Consider the following 20,334-nt stretch of genomic DNA (forward strand, 5'->3'; position numbering starts at 1 on the left):
AATTTTATTCGTTTAGAAACTTAAAAAATCATTTGAATGTTTTAAGTCACATTCAAATGATTTTTTTTAAGTTTGTAAACGAATAAAATTAATCTTAAAAAAAAGTAACACTGACTTCTAAAAGGATAAAATAAAATATTATCCCGTTTCACATGCGCTAGCAACTGAAACTTGAAGACGGTGCCAAGCCTTACTTTTTACATGTTCAAAACTTTGTCCAGATTTCATTCCGCTTACGTTACTTCAGTGGTTTTGATATTGATGATATTATGTTCTATCGACTAACTTCTATTCCCTCATTTGATTGCGGTCATTTGAAACATCACTTTTTCGTTTCATTAGGGTTAACACTAACTATCTAGTTCATGACAAATACTCGTAATCACTCACAGCTTCATTAATTCTATTGTCCTTTCTGCTGGTGATTATGTGCCCTATTGTGATGTGTTTACAGGCTATAATTAATTTGGCCCGTGAGTAGCTAACGGTGTATCAGACCAGTAGGCCGAGCACATGATTGACGCGACAGTATCTCGCCGCGAGATAGGCTACCCGTCTTTTACTAACTGTATGAATTAAAGGGGGACAGGTAGTCTATGTCGCGGCGAGATACTCTCGCGCCCATCATGTGCTAGCCCGGCAGCTAATCTAGTTCATCTGTACCGCTATATCTAGACATTCCAGGTTCCCTTTTTTGCGTTGATTTCTTTTAATTTTCTATAATGGCTGTTATTAGAGATCTTATTTTGTTTATGTTGACCTTGATCTAGGGTAGAAATTACTGTAGGTACTGACTAATCACTACATCAAAATTACGACTGTTTATTATAATTATAATATAAATATCCTAACCCTCGCTTGTTATAAAAGTCGATTACGTATTATATTATTATAATTGAATATTTCGATCAAATTACATAAAATAATGCCATACTAAAGTGTTATTTAAACAAGGTGAAGGTTAAAATGAGGTTCTGCTTTCTAAAAAACCTTTGATGCAAAAACATAATTGATAGCGTTTTGAATAACCCTTAATCAGAATGAAATGGAAGATGTAAAAAAACACATTTACAAAAGAAACAAGACAAAGCAAATACGAAACTACTTTAGAAACATGTTCCCACTGTATAAATAGAAATGACTTATAAATTGAGATGAAATGGTGTTGTTTCTCGAGCTTTAATTACAATTTACCTAACCAGTTTTAAAACAATCGACATTGTGTCAAAAAAGCGAAAGGTGCATCTTTCTGATGTAACAATCGGAACATCTAACTCGCGGTCAACAGTCTTAGATAACGATCATTAATTCAATTACAGAGAGATCTTTGCCACAATTGTGGGCGAAGCGGCCTTTTTCTTAAATTGCATCATGCGCTAATGATAGGTTGATATGATTGGCATGATAGGCGGGCGTGGAACCAACTATATCATTATTACAGTTTATAAGTGGCCTGGGCCTGATCTGACCAGAAACTGGAACAAATATCGGAACAAACTATCTTATCGAATTTCTTATGGCTTCTCTACAGGATGGGCCATCATACTGGCCCACTAATATGGGCTAGCATATAGAGAGGGTAGTGGTGTCGGATGGCTCATGGCGCGGCGGGATGGCGATGGGATGGCCGCGGTGTCGGTTTTTCGTCCGCACATCAAAGGTAGTGCCAGCGATGACCAGTGATGGGATGACGAGGAGCCATATAACCATCGCATGGCCATCTCGCTGGTCCAGCGCTGGGCCATCGTGTAGAGGAGCCAAGACCGCCGCCAGCGCCTGCATTTATTTCATGTGGTGATTTCAAAATATAGTTTTCACAATTTAAATACTTTGTTTTGAATAAAAAAGTTTATAAGTACCTTCCTACTACTGGATTGTTGCTTTCTACAGGATATTTTAGGTTGCCTTGGCAGTGAAGTCTCTAGTCACCTGTACCTATTGTGTCTGTGACAAGTGACAGACGATGTTTTTTTTTTTATATCAGCCTTGTTAACATTCAAATCGCGTTCTCAAAACATTGTGCTCGGTTGCGAGTTCGACACCTTACCTTCATAATCGAAAGTCAGACTTACATCAAACTAGTTACAGTTAGACCAAAAAAGTCTGCAGCGATTTTGACAGCACACGCAGTGCCAGTGTTATTTATATATATAATGTGAATATAAATTCACTGACATCTATCGACACACGATTAAAACTAAAAATTAAGTTGTATAAAAATACTATAAAATGTATTTATATATGGATAAATGATTCTTTTTATTTGCATTAATTATTTTTATATCATTTTGACCCATGTTCTTTCACTGATATGCGTTAAAATTGTTAAATAACAAACGAAACCGTCAACGCCATCTATTTGAGAGTAGGCCAAAGGTAGTGGCGCCATCTGTTCGAGAATCAAATGTTCTTGATTTTCGAGGCACGTTTTTTCCTTCTTCATCTATTACGGAGTTATATCTATCTTTGGTTTACGCATAGTAGGTATTAAGACATGAAGGAAGCACGTTCTGCGATTAGTGGCAGTCGTGTCGTGTCGCAGAAGGGCGTGAGAGTGAGCAAGGCTGTTGTTGATTTGGGTCGAGCAATTCTATTCAAATCTGTGTCGATATCTTGTCTAAAATTGTAACGGTTGATTGATAGTTTGATAGTGACCACACTGATTAGATGGTGTCATAGAAATGATATATCGCTATCGCGACAACTCTATGATAAACATTAACAGAGCTAACGTTAACAGATATAAGGCAATGCTTTAACTGAAAATAAATGTTAATTTTGATCTTGATCTGTATCGTTTTGGTGTTTTGGTCCAATACTTACCCACGATTAGTTCCTAGGATCCTACATTACATTGCAATTAAAACCTTACAAGATATCCATAATGATAATCCCTCTAGCTAAACCAGGAAGTGTATCAATAAATTTGTAAAATAGACTGGACAGAAAGTGAAGTGATGAAGTAACATTTAGTGAAAAGATAGTGTTGTGGTACCTGTGATATCAACATGAGTCTATCTGTCGCCACTATGGCAAGCAACACTGACGAAATTGGTAAGTTACAAAGGAATAGGATAAGCATAACTTTTAACCATTAATTAACTTGCTTGTTTATATGAGTTTCTCGGAAATATGATTTCACATTTTACACTACAAACAATAAAGGCAGGTAGAATCTGTAGTTTACTGATTTTAGTGCGGCAAAGTTTCTGAACCGCCTTGGGTCATCTGGTCATCTGTCTCATCTGATCTTATTTATATGCCGATGCAATGGAAATTCTGTAAATGTTTACAGTTACAAATTATTGGTAACGACTGTATTTATAGTAGCATTGCATTCCCCTATTCATTGCGACTACGTACCTATTACTTATATATTTACTTACCAACATTAGCCGGATTAAAACATGTTCAAACCTTTTCGTTCTACACCCACGTGGCACGTAGTTAGCATGATGTCATACTTGAGTTATTATACATAGGACAAAACTTGACAAAAGTTGCTATAAGTACCTACAGAAACCGTAAGGATATATAGGTGGTTATCGTCACGAAACCAGCTTTTATATATATGTATATTGCCCTTGTGGGTCTTTAAGGTCAAGTAAGCGTAGCCTGATAAATATTTATTAATACACGCACTAGGTCAACCGTTCAACGTTCAACCCTATTTCACATAGGCAAGTGTTCCGTAATCATGGAAGTGCCTGACATTCTATCACAACGATAATTTCGAGATTGCCAGTAGCTCCCGGTAGCGGCTACCGAAGTAAACCAAGCAAATACATGTTGCTATAGCAATTTTCTGTGGCCACTTGGCCAGGCCATAAACTCGTATGTTCTTATTAGTGCGCGAGCGCCGGTAGATCGAGTTCTATCTTGAGGAATCTAGAGTGTAACATGACCAGCACAAGATCCATAGCATATATGTGTAATCGTAAAATAATCATACTGGTTCGGCTAAGCCTTCGACTTGCCTGTGCTCGGTAAGCGCTTGAACGACACCCCAGCTTCGTTATTGACCTAGGCTAGTCCGCCTACGGCCATGCCCACGCCTGCAGCCTGCCTGGCACTGTTTTCTCTAGGTCTAATTATATCGTTAGCATGTTAGATACGTTTATTAGTTCGTGGGTGCTAATGCTAACGCACGCCCGCACGTGCAGATTCTATTTCGTTTGAATTTATAATAATATGATGCATACATTTTAGAATAATTAGAATTCAGTTGTTAAAGGTAATACAGAGTCGTTAAATATAATGAACGATTAACTCAAACTGCCTGATACTTCGATGAAGTTTGAATTGAATAACATATAGAAGAACCATATTCTGTATTAGCAAGTTGTATTCAACGGAAGTCCTTAGATATATAGAGGCTGTAAGTAATTAAGACCATATAGAAACAAATCCACATGTCTTAGTAAATCTGCAGAAAACACGGGTCCATAATAAATAAAGTAATTGCCAACTCTGGCGCAACAGGAAATAGAAAATTTATCGTAATTTAAATCCTTCAAATGCCAAACGTCTTACCTTAAAAGCAGAAACCAAGAAGATACATAGTTACAAACCCACGCATCAGAATTTTACAACCTGTTACAATAGTACATTTCGATGCTAGTGCGGAAAGTATGTCATTACAATTCAATTAAAAAAAAATAGACGTGTTGTAATGATGAAGAGGTAAGTAATAAAATATGAAATATGTATATTTTTCGTTAACAGTAGGTTTTTATGTTGATTACGACGTTTAAAGGAAACTAATATTAACACTCATCAATAAGTAGTCATGAATTGGAACAAGAATAAATTTTAAAAAATTGGAAAAGTAAAAAGCACTAGTTCGCGGAAACCAACTTTCCGCACGCTAAACAGCTACGTAAAGTAGCACTTTTTGAGCAACTGTATTAAAAAATACTAGCTCGGAAAGCCGTCTTTTATCCTTTAAAACGAGCGGGGAAAAACGCATTTTATCCACTAGTGGGGAAAGTAATTTGACCTTGGATGGAGCGTGTTTAAGTAGCTTGACAGATAATAAAACGTAAAACGCTCATAATAATGGTTCATTCGATATTAATTATCATTAAATAAATGGTTTGAGAATCTAATAAAAAAGACCAAATTTAGCTTTATTTAATAATTTTAAGTCATAAACCTTAAATTTCCATAAGAAACGTTAGAGTTTTTATTTATATAAATATAATTCTGAACGCACAAGTTGAGTCGATGCAATTTCAAAACGCATCATTGACATTTCATACGTCAGAACAGAAATGTCAACATTGTCAACAAATTTTTTACTTAAAAACACTTCTCACCGACACGTAAAAATCAAAATTTCCAGTGTTTTCTGTTATAATATCGTAAAAAAATAAGTGATTCCAGTGATGAAGACTATCTAAACGATGTTGCACATTCCTCGCTATACCTATAGTGAGGGGAAAAGTTTTGTGTTACACAAAATGTGCAAATGTATTTTACTTCTCGTGTGTTGAAACACTCGCGGGTATATTCCAACTTTGCACCCTTGTATAACAAATAACTATTATCGGTGTTATTACATATTAATTAAATTTATAGGTAGTTAAAGCCATGCGTAGTTCGTTTGAGAGATATTTAATAGTACATTTCGATGCTAGTGCGGAAAGTATGGCATTACTTCACGAGTACCGAGATATCTTGCCACGAGCCATAGGCGAGTGGCAATACTCGGGACGAGTGAAGAATGACATTTCCGCACGTGTATCGAACGACGTTTTTTAATACAGTTGCGAAAAAATAAGAAAAGCAACAAGTAAGGAACAGAATTCGAAACTTTTATATTATTAATTCTGTGACATCATTGACATTGACATTATGAAGAAGTGTTTTTCTAGCTTTTATTCGACTAGAATAGATTTTGTTATTATTATTGAACCCACTTCAATGAAAGTTTTTTTTTCAATAAGACAAAAACAATTGTAAATATTAAAACATTGTACTATTATTACCTAAATATCGTTATTTATGATTATTTGTGTATCGTATATTTATAAAAACAATATCGACCTCTTCTTTGAAAGGGCGTTCCGTTCCATTCAGACAACTTATTAAGAACGGTTTTTCAACATTAAAAAATAAACGTGTTATAATACTTATAATGATGAAGAGAAGTAATAAAATATGAAATGTGCATATTTTTCGTATTCTTACATTAAAAGTTGGCTTTTATGTTGATTACGACGATTAAAGGAAACTAATATTAACACTCATCAATAAGTAGTCATGAATTGGAACAAGTAAAAATTTAAAAAAATTGGAAAAGTAAAAAGCACTAGTTCGCGAAAACCAACTTTCCGTACGCTAAACAGCCACGAAAAGTAGCACTTTTTGAGCAACTGTATTAAAAAATTAATTATTTTTTATTCTTGTTTCGTATAAATATTGTAAAAAAATATTTCTTATGACGGCAATCAAAAGAATAACGTCATTTTGAAAGCCAGTTAACTTGACAAACTAGTATATCTCTTAGAAGTTCGTATAAGTCTGTTACGCTTATCTCATGAGTGCATAACACGTGTTTTACATTATGAGTAAGCGATAATAGATTAATAGATCAACAGATCTCATTCCATCACATCAAAACATAAGTTCCAAAATTAGCGATGCAGTAAGGCAGTAGGTCGCGACGCAAGGTAGTTTAACACTGGCAGCACCATATATTCCCATTTGATGCGCAAGTCTAGTTTACTGGTGACCAGTATAACTTTACCATAAGAATCCTAATAAGTATGCATAACCATAGACCATCCTTGCACTGGTACTATGAGGGATCTACTAAGGGAGCAACTGGAATGCCCCAGCCGTTCGATCATTATCTCGCGCAGACGTTGTTGCAACACTTGTGCGCTTGCGCAACGACTCGCAAAAAAGTTGTTCCAGACAGAATGGAGATTTACTGCCGATTTGCAGTCGTTTGTTTATCTAATGTCTGGAAAGATTTAGTCCGATAGGCTGTAGCCCCATAAAGAGTTTGCTTGAGTACTTTGAATAGTAAAACAAACATCAATCATCATCATCACCACCATCGTCCCACGCCGACGAAGTCGCGGGCAGAAGCTAGTACATTATATAGTCGGTTGACCTACTATATAATGTATGTAGTTCAATAATTGATTTAATTCTGCTATTGTCTCTCTTCACCCATTGTTGAGTTGTGTTGATATGTTGATTGTTTTTTTTTGCTACCTCAGAAGTTGACGAATGCAACTTGTCATTAATTAACCATTGACGCAACTGAAACAATTGCAACTGCATTGACACAATTGATCTGAACATTTTCTTCTATCTTCTACTAGCTTTTTCTAAAGCACCAATAGGAGCCCTCCACATAATTTGTATCGCGGCCAATTAGAGGAACTTTTTAAACCACCTTTTGTACTTATCAAATATTGCAAATCACTCTTTCATCAGCCTTTATACAACAACACACCACTTCTGCACTTAACCGTTTGTCAAAGAACCCTTGTAAACCAGTACTTATTGGAAGATTATAATAGTTTACTTCAAATCTAAGCTTTTTATTTAAGGCGGTTCCCTGAGCCAGAAGGCGAAAAATCTCCTTATATGATCATGTTCTTGACTATATTATCTTTAACAACATAGCTTCCGATACACGAATTATGACACTTCGCTCGATACAATTAATTCCCAAAGTAACCTCTAACTCAGACTTTTAATCCTACTTTACTCGGTTATTTATTATGTGATACTATAAACAAAAAAAGAAGAAAAAACAATCTTAACATAAATAGTAATTTCATAGCTTTAGAATTTCGATATTGTAAGGTAACGTTTTTAAAATAAATAAAAACCGACAAAATTCGATCAAAATTGACACTTGGCGCGTTCCCGTTCTTTCTTGCGAAATGTGACAAAGACAGTGGCAAACCGATGGAACGGCCTTAAGTCGTCGAGACCTGCACAGCGGCTACACTTAGCCTAGTATAGCCTAGCTTAGCACGAATAGCGTGGAAGCAAAATGAAACCCCGCCTGCCTTCCAAGTCAGGTGTTCAGCTATAGCGCACACCCTACTGCTTCCTCTGCCCCCGAATCAGCGGTTTTCGTGGTTAACTGTAATTTTGTACCGCGTATTTATTTCATAAATAGAATGGGTCTTTTGGAAATAAATAATCTGTCCAGAAACTACTGGCAAGTAGGTACCCATGAGCCCATGACGTTTATTCACTTGAAAGGAGAATCATCTCTGCAGGGTGTTTAATACAAATTGAGCTAAGCGCCATTAGTTTGTTGTTTTGAAACTAAAAGATAAAAATTATAACTGTTTTACTGTTTTATTACACTTCAGTATCGTCACCGAGGCTGATTACTTATAAGCGAAGCCAATTAAATACTCGCGTTTAATCAACTTATTCGACACTCTAGGTCAATATCTTGACCCGTATTTGATATTAACCTATGCTACACCAATAACGGAATTTGGAATTAAATCGCGTTTAGCTTCATTTTACTCAACAATGTTTGTTTATTTATTAATTACTTAACTATACATAGCGGTTGCCTACATTTTCAATTTATTTATTTCTTTCTTCTTCTTCTTTATATTTAAGAGCTTGCTCTTGTCGTTGGAGCAATCTCCAACTCGTACGGTCCTCTGCCAACTCCTTAACCTTCTGATATGACACGACCTGAACCTGTTCTTTTATTTGGTTGAAAAATTTTTTTCTTGGTCTTCCTCTTCTTCTCTTTCCCTCTATTTTTCCTTCTATGATGTTCTTAAAGAACAGGTCGTGTCGTAGCAGATGTCGAATTAGTACTTCTCTTCTATTTTCTATTGTCTTTATTATATTTCTTTTCTCTTTAATCCTATCTAAAACCCTAACATTTTTCTGTCCAACTAATCCCTTCCATTTTCCGCCAACACAGCATTTCGAAGCTTTCCAATCTTTCTCTATCTCTTTGTGTCAGTGTCTACGTTTCGCAGGCGTATAAGGCGATTCTCCAGATGTAGGATTTAATAAAATGTTTTTAGTGTTAGTAGACATTTTTGATTTATTTCATTTTTATTTATTTTTATTTTTAGTATTAAAGTCAGCAGAGTAGCTATCTATAAGCCAACAGTTGCCAGAAAATAAAGATTTTCATTACTCTTATTCATTCTTTCATTAATTATTTTAGTTGAGTAGTTGAGATAATTTGCCAATTCAAACCTAGATATACAGATATAAGTAAAAAAAATTGTTCAAATATATGCCATGCTACTAGACAAACAAAAAACTTATAGGTAAACAAGAAAAATAGAAAAGCTAGTCAACCTTTAACAAGGACATGTGCGAAGATGAAAACCACGCCACGCATGGGGCACGTGCCGCGAGCCACGACCATGCGGACCATGCCTACTACAAGTACCTACTACATACTCTACATAACCTAGGTATATTTGTGACTAAGGTTCAGAACCTTACCATCTGACAGTATTTTGCAGGTGTGTAGGTAGGTAACTTTTTAAAGGTATTGGATAATAAATTTTATTTAAATTTTCCAATTTTAAAACTTGTCATCTTTAGATCGATAAATTCGGTGATCACGTTGAAACGCCCAGGGACACTAAACCACATGACCTACCCACAATAAAATATGTATAAGGACACGAATAATATCATACAAAAATATTATCTTACCCACTAGATAAGTATACAAGCTAAATGTCCTTAAGTTTTATTCTCGAATGTCTGCAAACGAATTTATTTGTCATATCGGGGTCACCTTGAATCAGTCGCGCTGCTGCAGTATTGCATTACTGACTTCATTCATCTATTGTGGCATATTTTACTTTGACCCATTTAGGATCGCACTTTAACACGATTTCTTTTAACTTTTAAATCATACTCACCTTCAAAAACACGTTTAATGTACAAGTATACACCTTAGGTCTTGTTTAATAAGCGTTAATCTAGATGTAATTTACAACGGTAGATAAATACTGCAAAGTTGCGTTAACTGTTGGTAAACTTCCTTCGTGCACTATTTTAAACCTTTAGTCGGGGTATTAGTCTTGCCATATTGTTATTTAAATCTGAAAGGTTAACCAGTGGTTAGTGGTGCAAATAGTGCAGTTTCGACCTTGCCGCCTCGCTGGCTGCGCCCGCGCAGACAGTTCCGTAATGGATTGCAAAAACTAGTATCCTGTCAGGGTATCGTGACAAATTTCCAAGACGATAAATTTCCGGCGTAAAAACGAGTTATGTTATACATTGGTGAGTCTCTTTCGGTGTCGTGTACTTTGCCCCTAAGGCACAGGTGCTTACCTAGTTTAGGGGTCGAAAGTCTGACCTCTCCATACTGTCATGTTTGTACAAACCCTTGTGTAATTGTTTATTATGTAACGTGCTCCTTATGTACAATAAATTTTTTTTTTTTTTTTTTTTTATATAATAAACAACAAATGCATGAACACTATCTAGTCATAAGTTAAGATTTTACACGAAGCTGGCGTCTGTCTTTTCCTGGTGAAATACATTTAAACCCGACTGTTCATTTCCAACGGCTGTCAATAAAAAATCCATAATGGCTGTATTTTACAATTTGTTTACTTTCATTTCACTCCCACGCTGAGGATGTGAAGCTGTCGCGTGGCGTAACGACCAGTTTCTCCACGTATGGACACGGAATATTTTATTTTCGAAAGCCGCACCAAGGATTCCATTTAATACCTAACCGTTGACTCGTTCCTGCAAGTTTTATGATATATAAAAATAACGGTGTCTCCCAACAGTTATTATTATTAAAAGTGGCGAAACCGTTCTTAAAAATCTAAATTATAAACAGGCTACTTTGTGGAAGTTAATGGCATGCAGTTCATAATATTCATTCTGAATTTCGACGGTACAGTCGCGTTCCAATTCGCAAATCGGCCTCAAGGGGGAAGCAGTAATTTAACTTTGAATTTGACGGACGGCTGCCGTGCTACGCGAATTGGTTGCGTTTCCGCAACGTGAAACGGTTCAGACTTCAGAGTTCAGAGTACTTACCTATGTACCTAAATCATATCATAAACATGTCTGTTCATTACGGCTGCTGGACTCATATTTCCTTCACCAGTTATTAACCATGTTCGGACGTCTAGACGTTTGGAAACCATTAGACCTAGCTGTAACTGCGCCGACACGACTCGTAAATTAAGACTGTACACCGACCACCAGACAAGTTCATGGACCCAATGACATTTAGGGCGCTATTTTGGATCGTGCACACTTCGCTGGATGCAGCGTTATGCCCTATCTATTCGACTGATTTACGACCATACGTGTCTGGGTTTGTGCAGAAATAATGCAATAAATTGACCGCCTTAAAAGCAGAAATAAAACATTTAAAGTACTCCCATTTCCTAGCTTCGTTATATAGGCATTAGATTTAATGTTCTTGGGATTAAGTAAAACTTGTAGTATTTCTGAACAGATGTTATCGCTTTCGGCTCGTTAGGCAACCAGTAGTTCACCATCAACGGGAGGAAACTATTACCATCAGATTTAAACATAACGGACCCCGGGCACGTTTGGAAACCACTTTAGCTCTTAATGAAATTTTTATCGGAGTATCCGTTGGAAAACAACTTGAAAGGGGTGGTCATGCCGACACTTAGTTTCTCTGATAAAAAAAACTCGTGATCGTGATCCATTTATTACGCTTGGGTAGCTAATGAGATTTATGAGTTTTCTAAAAATCTAAATCTTAGTTTTCAGGAAAGCAAGATAATAAAATGTCGGAACCTACTAAACTTTCATCTAACATTTGAAACAGTAGATAAGTAATTTACATGTACAGTCGCCGTCAGATATATCGGAGCGGCCAAGGTACTCACAAATATCTGATCACGCCTCTATTGTCAAGGCGTTGGCCGCTCTGATATATCTGATGGCGACTGTACCTACTCACGTCTTAAGAAGGTAAAAACGACTAAGTATATGTCAAGGGACTTTCACAAGCCTATAACTTGTATCTAATGGCGTTGTGACATCACATCAAGGGAAAGCGAAGTGTTGTGTGACAGGTGTCTTAGGGAAATGAAGTGATACACAAAAACATAAATAATCATTTTGGATGTCATCATTGGTGGCTTCCGTGTGCGTTTCTATTCAGAGCGCTCTAATTTTACTGTAGCAAGAATAGATATAAAGCGTCTCGTGTTTGTTTGGTTTTCTGAATAAGTGGGCGATTAACGTCTGATTCTGGATTGTTTATCTAGTAAAGCATTAGACTTCATTAAGAGTGCATCATTAATTAACGAGCTTTTATAAACTCTACATGCCAACTTTGTTCATAGAAAACAATTTAAGGCACTTTGAAATATACTTAGCTTTAAATAGATCATAATATTAATAACTGGAGTGGGGATTAACGATAGTCAACCCTCTACCTCCTATAGAATATAAACATATAATTATAACTGTGTAAAACTGATGTCATACCTACTCGTATAGAGGCGTGCATAAGTCATACTCATAGTCATATAGTACCGTTGTGTTGCGTTTTGTTGACCTCGTTGTGTAGTAGGTAAGCTAATGTCATGCAATGCAGGATGTCATTTGTGACAATTTTCAGGTCAAAGAGTATAGTAAGTACACGTATATCTACAAATGGCTAATCAAGCTATTTGTGTCATGAAAACTCTTCCTTAGCGCCACTTGCACTTGCACCATCCCACTAACCCGGGGTTAACCGAGTAAACCGTTAACCCAGTGTCAAAGTGTACTGGTAACCATGGTAACTCCAGGTTTAACTGGTTAACCCCGGTTTAGTGAATGGTGCAAGTGGTCCTTAGAATACCTAATAAAGTTATAAAGGTTAGTCCAACCTCCCTATGTTAAGCCATTATAAGTTGCCATTCAGCGATTACCCCTATTTCTGATTAAATATTGTAAGAGTGATGAGATGAAAATAGTTGTATTATTATTTCACTAATTAAAAGATCGAGTCCATGGAGATAGTTATAGGCTTCATTATTCTCAGTTTACCTTAGTCTTGCTTTGTTTATAGAATAAAATAACTAACTTTTAAAGCTATGTCCTCACCAGCGGTATCGGCGCGATGGTCAGCGTTGCGCGCGGCGGCGAGTCGGCGCGGCGGCACCCGCCGCCTGCGTCGCGAGGTCGCAGCCCTGAGAGAGAACCTGCTCGACATCTGCGAGCCCGAGGACTGCGCCCCGCAGCCGCACACCAGGGTGCAGCTGAACAGGAGGATTGAAGAGTTAAAGGTATGGTGTCTTCATTTGATTGCCTAAATTTCGAATTGAATGCCATGCAAGACAGATATCCAGTGAGCTCAGCGACTAATCAACTTGAAAATAGTTACGGTCCATAGAATCAGGGCCGTTTTTGACATTTTGTGTTGTACTTAGTCAAACGTGTGTCCAAAGAAATTAACGTTTAAAACGCATGTAATAAAAAGCCATATTTTATTTCTAAATATAATTTTATTACCTAATAATTATAAATTTTTCTGTAGTCGGGTTTAAACCAACTTAACTATAGTCGTAACCGTTGATTTCCTAGGACCGCCTGGCGCGCCTGTTGGATTGCAAAGTGTCAATGCTGAAGATAAAAGTGTCTGTAAAGCGGGCGCTCGGCGAGAACGAACCCGATGACAGCGGGCTGGCCGCCGACCTGGCAGCGTTGCTGGCTCTGTGGGAAGACGCGCATCAACGGTGAGTCCACGCCCTAAACCTTACTGAAGATGTGTCAGTAAAGGGCGCTTTGGTGGAATAATGTCCAGCAGTCCGTTGAATATTTACCTTATTGATATCTTTCTTGGCGCCTCAATGGTAAAAAGTCGAGTTCGTTTTGAACAGCGTGGAGATTGGTGCCGGAAACGGTGGTTCATCACTATCTCGTCGAAAGATGCATAGACTTCCATAAATATTATCCTCCATTAAGAGACAATTTTTTTTAATACCATATGCTCAGGCTAGAGATAAAAGTAGCATAATTATCAGCCTAAGATTGCCCACAATCTCCACTGATAATAAGGCTTAACATAGCATCCGATCATAAAGATAGCTTTTTTATTTTATTTGTGCTGTAATTTTTTTTCATCTGTCCAGCACGTCGAACGAGCTCCTCTCGCTGGAGAAGGCGGTGTGCGCGTGGGCCGAGTGGGAGAGCGCGCTGCGCGAGCTGCAGGGCGCGCTGCGCGGAGACTTGGCCACGCTGGAGGCCTTGAGGGACCGGCCCGGGGACGACTACAGCCAAGTCACCGCGCAGATCCGTCAGCTGGCCGCCTCGCTTGTGGATAAAAAGAAGGTATATTTCTAGTGCTTGCACTCGTTGTTAAAGTGTATTTGAGGCATTAACGCAGTAAATCTTTAACAAATTCGGTAATCTCGCTTTCTTCGTGGCTTCAATGGGGGTTATTCCCAATAGTTACCACCAAGTTGTAAACCTAACGTTAACTCTTTCTTACAGCTTAAGACGATTAAACTCTATCAAAAACTGACATTACGTTGATAAAAAGACCTTTTTGGAGCAAAAATAACAACTTCCGAAAATAACGTTACATTCGCGTAACAAGTTATACTTGATTTTAATAAATAAAATAGTTAGAAATGTTTTTGTTCTGTTCCCAGGGTGGGTCGACCTGCGACTCCCTGTCGGACTCGGGCATATCGGACGGCGACAGCGAGGGCGCGGGCGGGCGCGCGCGGCGCCTGCACACGCTGCGCGAGCTGGCGCGCCGCCTGCAGGCCGCGCTGGCGCCCAACTCGCCCGCGCACAGGGCCATCACTAAGGTGAGTCGACAGTGGACAGAACTTTTTTTTCGTTAGTCAATGTTTGGTCATCTACTTATACGTACGGTGTACAACCTATGGCGGGCTCGGGCCTTGCTCCCCGCAGTGTTATCGTATAATCGTATTTAATAATTCGACTATCGTATACCTTAACCCATCATAATCTTAAGCTTTTAATACTTATTGAGATTATGTGAAGAAAAGTTATTTAAACTTGAATTATTTGCCTTATAGCGCATGGAGCAGACTGAAAATGAGGTGCGAACATTGCAAGAATCTTGCCGTGCTTTGGTGGAACAAAACATCCCCGACTTAAAGATCCACGAGGAAACGTAAGTATTTAGAAATTGTACTAAAATAACCGAGTTACATATCCCTACAATACCTAGTGCTTCGTAATGTTAAGGCCGTTTCATCGGTTTGCCGCTGTCTCTGTCACATTTCGCAAGAAAGAACGGGAAAGATCATGCGCGCCAAGTGTCAATTTTGATCGAATTTTGTCGATTTTTATTTATTTTATAAACGCTACCCTACAATATCGAAATTTGAAAGCTATGAAATTATTATTTGTTAAGATTGTTTTTTCTTCTTTTTTTGTTTATAGTATCACATAATAAATAACCGAGTAAAGTTGGATTAAAAGTCCGAGTTAGAGGTTACTTTGGGAATTAATTGTATCGAGTGAAGTGTCATAATTCGTGTATCGGAAGCTACTATATACTTTTTCTACGTCTACGAATATCAACGCCTCTTAGAAAAACAGGATCATATAAGGAGATTTTTCGCCTTCTGGCTCAGGGAACCGCCTTAACTTACCTTTTTGTTTTATTTGCAGAGAACGCAGCGTGAGTACCGTAATGGGTAAGAAAACTGGATCCGGCGATCCCGACTACACACCCCGCAGCGGCTGGGTGTGGCGCGTGCTGCGCTCGTCGCTGCCCATCCAGCTGTGCCTCGTGGCGCTGCTGCTGGCCGCCTGGCTGGTGGAGCGGCCCCGCTGCTGCGACGCACTCAACTCACTCGCTCAAACCCTCACGCCTCAGTTGCGTTACGTACGCGGCCCCCCGCCGGTCTGAATGCGACATTACAATTTTTTGTATCTGTGCAACAATGTAGCTGCGACTATTTGGGCGTGAAAAAAGCTTGACGCTTTTAAAAAAAATTGTCGGCAGTTTCAACCTCTGAAATGAGTGCCGTTTTCGGTAGTTCCCCGAAATACTTTAAGAAAGTAAGATGGAAACGGGATAGTTTTGAAGTACTTGATCTTTGACGTCATTGCATATGCAATATGTTTATTTTAATTTACTAACATTTCGAATGACTAGAACGTTTAAAGCTATGACTTAGAATGAGATGCGAAGGTTTTTACTAATAATACGCCAAGAAAAGGAAACTTAAATAGGTGTTATGAGACTTACGAGAATTATGGGTAGTTGATTGGTGATTTCATAATTAAGATTTCTTTTAACTGTAAACATAGTGAACATAACATAGGTCCACTATTTAATCAAACTGGAATTCAATAGAGACCAATTTCGTCATAAAATTCCTTTTTGCTCACAGCATAAAAAAGTTCAAATTAATGAAGTGATCCAAAAAAAAGTATCATCTGTATCAGATGGAGTTCAAAGTAGTAGTAGGTACGGTTACTGTAGTATTTAATGTACTAACAATAACAAACCTTACTTAGTTTGTGTTAGTTTAGTCGCATGCCTATTTTAGTACAAGTTTTTTGTTAGGTTACTTAAAATAGGTGAGAGTGCGCTAAGTGTGACCAGTGTATTTCTTAAAAATAAGAAAAATGTACCGCGACAATGATACGAAATATTTTTCAGATCTGCATGTTATTACTATTACCTTTTATTTCTTTCAAAGTTGCAACATTGCACAGTATCTATATATTTTAAATTCTAAATATCGACGTGACTTTTATACATGTATTTATAATAAGTACTTTTGACACAGTTGTGGCCTTAGTAAACTTAGTAAAGACTGACACTCTGACTTGACGATTTTCCGATAGGTTTAGGTAAAATTAAACCTGACTTTTTAATATTTACCTTAAATATTTTAGGTATGTTGAATTTATCTTCAAATATCATGGAAGTGTCATAATTGGAACTCATTAATGGTTTAATCAGTCACAATGTAAATTTTTGCCGACAGGATTGATACTACATTTAGTACATTTTATTAGATTACTGTTATAATCTTTCGCGTAATTAATACTGCAACTCCAGCAATCTATGAGGAAATAGGTCATCAAAAATATTTGCCGCTGTGGAGCCTATTTTTTTAAATAGTCCCTGGAACATACTTTAGACTGCTGGCTGTACGTGAGCTTGGATACTTGTGTAGTTCCTTGTGTGTATTTTTATGAACGCTTCAGTGGTTTATTTCAAACACTGAGTTAAAAGTCAGTATTTTTACTTCAATAGATAGATAGCTATGTGTAGCTGTTATTCCTTTATGAGAAATGAACTGATACCAGTACAAACAAACAGATACAAGCTGTAACACCTCACTCATTGCGGTTGAGTAAACTCACTGGTTCCTTTATTCCTTGTTACGTATACGTACTACGTACGTATGCCATAATATGTATGTATTGGGCTATAGGTATTTTTATATACTGTGCCTGACATTATATGATGATGTGATTGTTACTTATATTATAGTATAATATATATACTTTGTTGTTACAATATAGGGTGTGACCAATTCACTCCTTTTCTTTTACCAATAATTTTATTTCAAATGATAATTATTTAAAGTCAATAAAATCTAAATTATCTAAATATACATTATTCGAATCCATATACCTATAAATTTGTTTTATACAAAAACTTGTCATTATATAAAAATATGAATATGCGACAAGTATGCTACCATACTGTTATTATAAACTATATATGTATTGAAAAGCCTACAATTAGCTGCTATTAAAATATGCAGTTTCGCAATAGAGAGACTGCATATTTCTAAAGTGCGATTGTTATTTCTCATTTATATGATGGTATTTATTTTAATACCTAAGTTTTTCCAGCAATTAATACTTAATGAATTATTCTTGGTATCAATATATTAATTGGCATAGCTCGAGTAGGATATAAGCCTTGCTACAGTAGTTGTAGTATAGATATAAAACCTTTAACATAATTTACTGTGTTAAAGTTTTCAAGACATAATTGTTAACTAACGCTAAGGTATAATGCCGCCTCGAGTGAATTAAAATGTTTGATACCACTTAAAACTGCCTTATGTACGATTGTAGTATATTAGTGTTTGATTGTTTTAGATTTTTAAGTCAGTCATGCATTTTTGCGTGCGCGCGTTTGTTATAAAATACACCCGTCGCATAGTTCAGACTCGCAACTTACTATGAGGAACAACTGTTAGGAGTTAACATGAGTAAAACACCACTTCAGAGGCCCACAAATCATCAGTCATGAGCCCTAGCTCTTGCAGGAAGTATCCCTCAAAATAAGATTGGATGGGTGCCGACAGTAGGTTGTTTTATCCTACTCTTTCTGTGGATTTATCAATAAATGTAATCATAAATTCACAGATAATTAATCTAAATAATTGCGCTTTCTATGATTTAATGTAAGGCAGTATGTCTATAGTGTGTCATATTTCTTTTGATACTTTATTACTTTATCTAAAATTATTAAAATAAAATAGGCATGCTACGAAAGTGCATTTAGAGGTTTGCCCTTCAGGAAATAATACGCTGCAAACATAATAATAGGTTGCATAATGTGTGGCATGTTGGCTTTTTGGAATGAAATAAATAAATTGATTTTTATTGTTTTTATTCTTGTCCCTCTATCCGATCCGTGGAACTTCCATCGGGCTTAAAACACCTACAATAGGGTATTTGACTACTAGTCAAATCAGTTTCTTTTTCGAACTGTCAAAACTATCGAATGCATGTGACGTCACAATCAAATTACCTACTCTTTATAGTTTTATACAGGTTTTAAAATAGAAATTGTGTCTAAAAATAACTGCTGTCTACGTTTCTCTATTAATCTTCTGGTGATTTATTTCATGTATGGTGTAAAACAATTTATTTTTAATACAGTCAAATACCCTATACGCGTAGGTAGTGTACGGAAAGAGAAAGAGTCGTGGAATTACAAGGATAAGGGAACCAATACGTTCTATGACTCTTTTTCCGCACAGACTAAGTACCGTTTTAAGGCGACGTTAACGTTACTTTGTGCGAATGAGGTCTTATTCAACGCGCATTAAAAAGAGCTTGAATCCGTCCGCACGCTAAATTCGATTTAACGACGCAACGCTTTTAGTCGAAAACCCAACAACGCTTGATAAAAAGCGCCACCGCCATCGCGTGAATAAAATTAAATACACATGTATCCATTGTAAAAGCGCTCGTGCGAAGTGTCGAATGGGGCCTAAAGCCCCCAAAATGCCATTTGAATGACATAACCAAGTATGTGTTCACAGGAGGTTTTTAAGCGCGGCGCTATGGATGGTATAGAAAGGAATGCAAACTCTTATGGCAGAATTGTTGTAAAAGTGACCGCGTAAGGCAAAGAGTAGTATAATATGTAAGGCTTTAAATAATAGTTCCTAATCTCTCCGGTGGCGCTAGTTAGGCTCTGGGACATGAGTATAACATGAACCATATAAGGCAACAAATAACCCGACCAAATTACGTAGGTTGTTTTTGGTAGTATTTCGGTGTATGGTGGCGCCGCCTAATTACTGTTTTTTGATGGACACTTTTCATACATAGAGATTTGGCTCCTTTATACAGTCTCCATGCGCGGCGCTTTTTTATCGAGCACTATTCGATTTTCGGCGTTGAACGTTGACCGTTAATTGAATTGAGCATACGGAACTCCGTGTATCTGTTCTCACAAGCGTTAAAAAAGCGCCGGCCGGCGCTGCTGTCAGTTAGCTGTCAAGTGTCAATCTTAGGTGTCAATCATCATGGCTGTGCCGAATTCGTAATAAATAACTATGTGGGAGCTCGATCCCGAATTGTTAATTCTAGAAGTCTAGTCTATGTTAAATCTTTACCGGAATACGCAAATATAGCGTTCATATGAACACAAACTATTAGAAACGGTAAAAAAGCGCCAACGTCGGGTTATAACGCGACGCTTTTTAAGCTCTCGTGCAAATGGAGCCTTAAGCCCTTAAAAGGTGCCCTCCACACTCATGCGCGAATCGCGGCGCGAAGCCGCGAACGCGAGTGTGGAGTCTAGTTCGCTAATCAGTCTGGAGCGGACTTTAAAGACGCTAACTTCCGTTAGTTGCTTATTTTTACTACCTAATGCGCTTCGATCACTTTAAACTTGCTTTAAACGCATGCGATTATCAGTGAGGTTTGTAGAGGCTCTTATTTAAATTCGTAACACACAATCGCACCGCACCGCGACCTTGGAGCAGTTCTAGGAATAGGTAATACTGGCGTGGGCTTCCACACTATCGCACCGAACCGTCAAAACGGTGCGATCCTACCTTACAGACTGCCGTACACGTGCGCCAGTGTTGCCAAGTGTCCCATATTTCCATT

At 37.4% G+C, this 20,334-nt stretch overlaps 1 protein-coding gene across 1 annotated transcript in view; it reads left to right on the forward strand.

The window, feature by feature from the left end:
* The window catches only part of LOC134741191 (klarsicht protein), a 357,523-nt gene extending 338,932 nt beyond the window's left edge, over positions 1-18,591 (forward strand). Inside the window, exons 21-26 of the mRNA XM_063673968.1 lie at positions 13,075-13,253; positions 13,552-13,703; positions 14,100-14,298; positions 14,622-14,783; positions 15,018-15,115; positions 15,619-18,591. Coding sequence (XP_063530038.1) covers positions 13,075-13,253; positions 13,552-13,703; positions 14,100-14,298; positions 14,622-14,783; positions 15,018-15,115; positions 15,619-15,859 — 1,031 coding nt within the window. The 3' untranslated portion in view covers positions 15,860-18,591. The remainder of the gene's footprint in view (positions 1-13,074; positions 13,254-13,551; positions 13,704-14,099; positions 14,299-14,621; positions 14,784-15,017; positions 15,116-15,618) is intronic.
* Positions 18,592-20,334: the final 1,743 nt, after the last annotated feature.

Source organism: Cydia strobilella, chromosome 1 (assembly GCF_947568885.1).
Source record: "Cydia strobilella chromosome 1, ilCydStro3.1, whole genome shotgun sequence".
Classification (NCBI taxonomy): domain Eukaryota; kingdom Metazoa; phylum Arthropoda; class Insecta; order Lepidoptera; family Tortricidae; genus Cydia; species Cydia strobilella.